The sequence below is a fragment of the Paracoccidioides brasiliensis genome (genome assembly GCF_000150735.1).
Source record: "Paracoccidioides brasiliensis Pb18 unplaced genomic scaffold supercont2.5, whole genome shotgun sequence".
NCBI classification, from domain to species: Eukaryota; Fungi; Ascomycota; class Eurotiomycetes; order Onygenales; family Ajellomycetaceae; genus Paracoccidioides; species Paracoccidioides brasiliensis.
In genome coordinates this window covers 1,257,765-1,264,155 of record NW_011371362.1, presented here as the reverse complement: position 1 = coordinate 1,264,155, position 6,391 = coordinate 1,257,765, and the positions used below count along the sequence as shown (strand labels likewise).

The 6,391-nt window shown below is 51.5% G+C and overlaps 2 protein-coding genes across 2 annotated transcripts; one reads left to right on the top strand and one right to left on the bottom strand.

Annotated features, from left to right (window-relative positions):
• On the bottom strand, positions 1-773 carry PADG_04857 (uncharacterized protein; the record flags this gene model as incomplete). The annotated part of the gene is made up of 2 exons (XM_010761861.1): positions 1-244; positions 343-773. The coding sequence occupies 2 exons, from the start codon at positions 771-773 to the stop codon at positions 1-3; spliced, it is 675 nt and encodes a 224-aa protein (XP_010760163.1).
• A 3,197-nt stretch (positions 774-3,970) lies between these two features.
• Positions 3,971-6,329, top strand: PADG_04856 (uncharacterized protein; the record flags this gene model as incomplete). The annotated part of the gene is made up of 5 exons (XM_010762110.1): positions 3,971-4,020; positions 4,147-4,163; positions 4,244-4,401; positions 4,498-6,156; positions 6,303-6,329. The coding sequence occupies 5 exons, from the start codon at positions 3,971-3,973 to the stop codon at positions 6,327-6,329; spliced, it is 1,911 nt and encodes a 636-aa protein (XP_010760412.1).
• Positions 6,330-6,391: the final 62 nt, after the last annotated feature.

Sequence of the window (6,391 nt, the reverse complement as noted above, 5' to 3'; positions counted from 1 at the left end):
TCATCCTCTGTCCACCATGCCGGTGCCCACAGAAGATACTTCAAGGCACCTGTCTCCAGCCTCCTTGCGGCACGTGAGATGAAGATATGAGGGCTGCCTGGGTCTGGATTGACGTAGGTTGAAGGGGACTCGCTGACTGCGGTAGGTGTCTGTCTCCTTCAAGGGCCCATCCACGGAGACATCATCGGCGAGCTTAGTGGGAAGAGATAGTGGCGGTTCAACGTTCTCCTTGTCACTGCCCTCGCTGGCCGTGCCCGTAAGACCCTTTGTGATCGTGAGGAAATGACTCTTTGGAACCCAATGGCGCTAGAAAAGCCCACCTTCGCTTGTCATAGCCGCTACTTCCCCCAGAGATTGCTGTACGGGTCCGTCTCCATCTCCGCGTCCTGCAGCGGCAGCGGCGTATTCTCAACATCTCTTCCAGTTCCAGCCTCACTATCGCTCTCAGGCTCGGGATCGCCATCAAGGTGTTCAGCTTCTCGATCTTCGTTGAGAGGCTGAGTGTCTTGTTCTTGATCCGTAACATTCTCTAGATCGATTGGGTTGTCGGGCGAAGACCCAGGCTCTGTATCAACCGAGCGAGAGGGAGAATGATGTCGGCGTCGTATCCGCTGCAGAGGTTGGTCCACAGTAGAGAGGTTCGAACCTGCGAAGCTCTGGGGATCACAGAAGCTCGTTGAGGAATCTTGATCAAAAACACTGGGAATCAGAACCAGGTCTCGATTGCGACCCAGAGCGCTTGTACCTCCCTGGAATTTCGTCTGGCGTCGCATTTTTACGGTGCACGAGGACCTTCTGGACGAGAGTCAGGGGGAAAGCGAAAAGACATCTCTGCAAAGGAAAAAGATGCAAATTATGGCCTATTACGCGTAACTCAATCGTGGAGTAGACGGTCTTGGACGAGGAAGAAAGGCGCCTTTGATGCGTCTGCAGGTCCGACATGGAGTGCCTGAAGGAGCATCGCTTCCCTGAATGATGCTCCTTAATGGCTTCTATCATCCATTTCCCCTCAACGCATGCGACTCCTCAGCCGCTCCCAGTCCAGGGAGCCTCATTAGAACCGTTGCCGCCCGTAATACCCACAGATCTCACTGCTGCCAGTAAGGGTGGACCAAAAGCGCCGTAATTCATGCGTAATTCTCGTTCTTTTGCGTCTGGAATTTTCTGCAGCTGCGCGGCGATGGGTAGAGAGAAAAATAAATAAAATATAACCCCTCTGTCCACCACTGTCAACCAGAAAATATCATCTCAGTGACCAGGGACCACTCAGGCTGCAAAGCATCCAGACTCGCTGTGAGCTCTGGAGAACCAACAGGGAACACTGTCGATACCACCTCCACGTAGTTGTGACAAAATGCACTGCTACAGTTGCGATCAGATCAACCATCCATTTTCCGTTTCCATGCCCGCCGCTGCAGGATCTGCCTTACATATCCTCGCAGGACGAGCAGCGCCCCCAAGCCAAGGAGCCAACGAAAGCTGAAAGCGCCCCTCTCACGGAAGATACAGCTGAGTGATACGGAGCAACTTCTGCCAGGGAGACCGACGACACCCCTGCCTGCCCCTTCAGCAACAATGCCTGATTAATCGGTTGACACAAAGATTGCGTGTCCTTGCTTTTGCTGCCATGTCTCAGCTCAGCCGAACAGGAGAGACCCGAAGCCGACATGGAATTTCTGGAGTGTAGTAAGGTAGACATTGTACTTGTTGTGTGGGACATTCTCTTTTTTTTGGCGGCGCGCTATCTCAAGGAATGGTCACAAGGCCGTCGTCAATCGCAATCTCCACAATGACACCCGAAATTGGCGCCATTGGGAAAAGAGGATGCAAGATCAAGGGCGACATGTAGAAGCCACACAGCAGAGTACTAGGCAAGTAGAATAAACCACAAGTCCCAAAATGACAAAATCACTCAAAGAGTATTCTTGAGTTCGGAAAACCATCCACCAGGAGTTGTTGGATGCGACCGGGGAAAAGGAGGCGAACGGAGGAGGAAATCACCGCAGCCAGTCACGAATTGTCGCACCCCCCCAAACCGCCCCAGAAACAATGCCTCAATTTCCACACGGTCCAAGATTGGGGCGTCGGTGTTTGCGATGTTGCAGGGATAGGGGGATGTGGAAACGACCAACGGGCCTAGAACTGTTCAGCTGCGGCACCAGCTGAGCTGCGTGACACCGACGGTGGAGCCAGAAAGGAGGAGACCAGGGGAGAGGAGAGAATCGTGAGGAATGAAAGGGAAAATAGGGAAGATGGAGAGGAGATGTTTGAATGGCGGGAGGAGGAGGTTTATATAGTCTAGAAAACGGATAGCGAGATTGGGTCGGGTCGGGGGTCTTTGTTTGCAACAACCCATTACTGGGGTCCAAATCTGGCTTGGTAGAAGTCACATGACATCAATCTACATGTCATGTGATCCATCTCCAACAATTCATTCACATTCCCAAGGGGCGTGGCAGCTGGTAATAAATCAGATGTAAGGTGAAGAGGAGACTTGTGTATTTGTTGTTTAAGAAGACAACACCGACGATAAAGGGTCCAAGTTCTTTCTCTCTCGGAAGGGTCTCATTTGAAAGCTCCAAGGCTGCTTGGTTATATATATATATATATATATATATTTAATTTGACAGCAGTGTTGACTGCAGCAACTTCCAGTGTAAAACAAGCCGTACCGCTGTGTAAGGCTGACCCGGGCCAAAAACGAACCCCGGCCCGCCAAGCCCATTAAGGTACCTGTTACAGCAGCCATGCGCTAACCCCGATCGAGCCACCAAGCCCTTTGTGAGTGGGAAGAAACAGGCAAGAAGAAATTTGGTGACTCCGGGGCAACAGGGACAACAACAGGGACAACAACAGGGACAACAACAGGGACACAACAGGGACAACAGGGACAACCGGGTTAACTGGCAACTGAGTAACTGGCAACGCTCTACTGGCAACGGGCCACTGGCGCAGGTGGGTAAAGAAGAAGAAACATCTCGCGATCTGCAACAGAACGGTCAAGATCCCAACCTCAAGCAAGTCCTTCCTCTGCCTAACCTCATCATCTCTTTCTCCTTAGGAGCAAGACAAAAAACAAACTTCTCTCCACCCACACACGACTCCGCGATAAAACTAACTGCCTGCTTCAATTTCTGAACACCGAACAACCATCCCTCGCTTCATACCATCCCCACTAGTTAAATACCCGTGTCCCTAACCGCATTTCGACAATAGTCGCCCACCGTTCAATAATAATTCAACGATTCCTGTCCCCGGAGGCTGAGGCTGAAGTCCGCCCTCCCCACATCTCCCTAATTAGCCTCCTAAGGTTTCTGACGCAGCAGCGCCCACAACCCCCCCCCCCCTTGCAGACCTCCGTGAGATCGCCTTTCCCAAGCACCAAGCATCATTGGATCCCTGATTCCCAAATCTTGAAATTTCAAAGTTTCTACCCCTACTCTTCCGTAACTTCTCATAACCAAAACCAGTGGAACCTGTGGATCTGTGGATCCGTGCTGTCGTGGGTGTCGGGCTTCGTTTTTCCCTTCCAAATCGTCGCTGTCCATCTCGCATCCTTTCATTTTCATTTTTCCAATCCATACAAGGGGGGTCAAACCGTCGCGGTTCATCTCTCTCACTCCAACCACTCTCCAGCTCCAGTGACCACCGCGCTGTTTTTATATTTACAGGACAGCTCCCGATCGCCCTATGCGCGTCGGGCCTAATATTACGTATTTTTGGGGTTTCCCTCACTGGTTGTCTGGTCACCCAAATACCTCGCCCCGACTCTCGGTCCGGAACAGCGCGCGCACTCACTGGTTCTGTGTTTTGCGCTCCCCTTGACATCTCCCCTGCTATTATTCTACGCGGGAGGGTTAAACGCCAAAAGAGGCTGTTCTGAACCTGCCGCGAAGGCGTGGTATGTTTGGCTGGCATTCTCCTCTTTACTCCACTGCTGCTGGGTCGCAGCGGTTACACACATGTCACCATGGCATATACCGGCCTCACGTCGCATCATGTCAATTACTTGATTTGGAGGTGAGTCTTTCTGCGTATCCGCTTATCAAATAGAGGTTATATATATATATTCTTCAGCGCTTGCTTTTTGCGCTCACTCTGGCGATCGTTTAAGTAACGGAAACTAATTGAAACAACGCGAAACAGATATTTACAGGAATCCGGTTTGTTTTCCTGGTTATCCATAATCTGCTATTTCTTCCTGGTTTGCTTGCTTACCACTTCATAACTATATTCTATCTAGGTCATGGAGAAGCTGCGGTGATGCTACAGCGCGCTTGGAACCACAATCCTCAGAGTTTTCCATTTGCATCGTATATTAAGCCATACGCCTTAATTACTCTAATCCAGAAAGGCCTTCAATATTATGAACTTGAACAATCATTAGACCAAGCAAGCCAAGTCCCGCCCCCTTTTTGATTGGTAGTTTTATAATACCGCTGGTCAGTCCGTTCTAACTATGCTTTCTTTCTTTCGTTCTTTCTTTTTTTTCTGCAGGCTGGGAATCCACTCTCCTCGACGCCAAGATCTTTCTTCGGCCCGCCGGTTAGCGACTCGCGCCTTCCGGCAGAAGGCAACGACCAGAGTGAGACCAAAGGTGGACCCGTCGCCGCAAATCATGTCCCATCATCATCACCATCACCCAAGTCTACAGGGGGGACCATCGATGGAATCACAAATGGACATTCCAATGATGTTGGTACTCCGCCCTTAGCTGGGAAAACTCGCAAGCCTAGCAGTGTCAAGGAGACCGGCTCGACCCTGAATCCGGATGAAAAACCCAAGGATATCGATCAGCAAGAGCTAACCCAAGAACTGGCTGCTGTCACCAGGGAATCTCCGTCGGTTGAGCCTGTGGTAGATGCGGATGGAGATGTTGGTATGCGGGGACAGCAGGAACGGGAACCGTCGCCGCCAATTTTCACATTAACAGTTGGTCACAGCACTGGTGTTCAAATATCTCCTTCCAAGGCGGCCGATTTGGGTCCGGACACCATCCTTCTTGATATCGATGGGGACAGTCAGATCACACAGACCCTGTGGCGGCCAGATGATCCAACAATAGTGGCTGCAACCGGCGACACATTTTGTAGCCTGTGGAAGCCCTCAGGACCACGCTCGTCGACAGCACCTTCTCACGAGCCATTGATCGAAAGTAAAAGCCAGGCTGCTGGAACATGCGTTACTGCTTCAAGTTGGGATTCCGCTGGCAAGATGTTGGCTGTAGCTACTTATAGTGACCCGTTGAATGGCAACATTACCATGTACAGTGCGGACGGCACCGCGGTAGATCTCCTTCCAGATCTACCAAGGATGGTATCGGGGATACACTGGGCTCCTCGAACTTTGCAGATGGCCGTAGTTTTATCCGACGGACAGCATTCTGAATTAACGCTCTGGGACCAAGCAGTTCGACCAGGAGAGTTCCCATCACCCCACGTAATCGACGGGCTCGTGCATGACGTATCATGGTGTGGGGACGAGGTCATCTATGCCTGCGGAGATGGATCTGTCTATGAATATCGCACAGACACAGACATGCACCTCTCCAAAGTCTACCCATCACCCTATCCCCAAGAACCCTGGACCTTCATCGCCAGCGCCCGAATAGCCGACGGCGCCCCAGTAGCCATAACAGCCTCCAGCTCCACTACAACCATCTGGATCCCCACTCACGACATCAGCATCACAACCGCACACCACGCGGACATCACCTCCCTTGAACTCCGGCCCCAACATCAATCCCATGTCCTCCTGCCCAAAACACACTCCCTCCTCTTCGCCACTTCGTCCATGGACGATACGGTCAAGCTGTGGAATGTCGATGTGGAGTCTAGACAGATACACTGCTTGCATCGGTTGTATATGGGGCCGTCGTCGCCGGCGTTGTGTGCGCGGTTTTCGCCGGATGGGTATGCCATTGCTGCGGCGACGGTGGATAGGTTGTTGATTTGGAATGTGGAGAGAGGCGGCGTGCCGTTGGCGAAGTGGGTCGCGCCATCTGCTGCTGAAGCGGGGGTTGGGGTGGGGACGAAGAAGGAGACGGATGTAGATGAGTCGGATATGATGGATGTGTTGGAGGAGGAAGGAGCCTTTTATAGATCGTTGTCGTGGGATTGTGATGGGAAGAAACTTGCGTTAGGGTTTGGGAGACAGGTAAGGGGAATTTGCCTTCATTTGTTTATGTTTTGTTATAACTTCCTCCCCCCCCCTCCCCACCATCCCAACAAAGACCCGTTGGTTTTATTTTACTCCACCCCCTTTCCCCTCACGCTCAACTATACTAACTACTTCCCCTTTAGATGGCCATCATCAATCTCCAACGGTGACGCGCGAGCTCTATGTGATTGCCAAAATAAATCAAATCCCCCTTTCAACACTCCATAGGGAA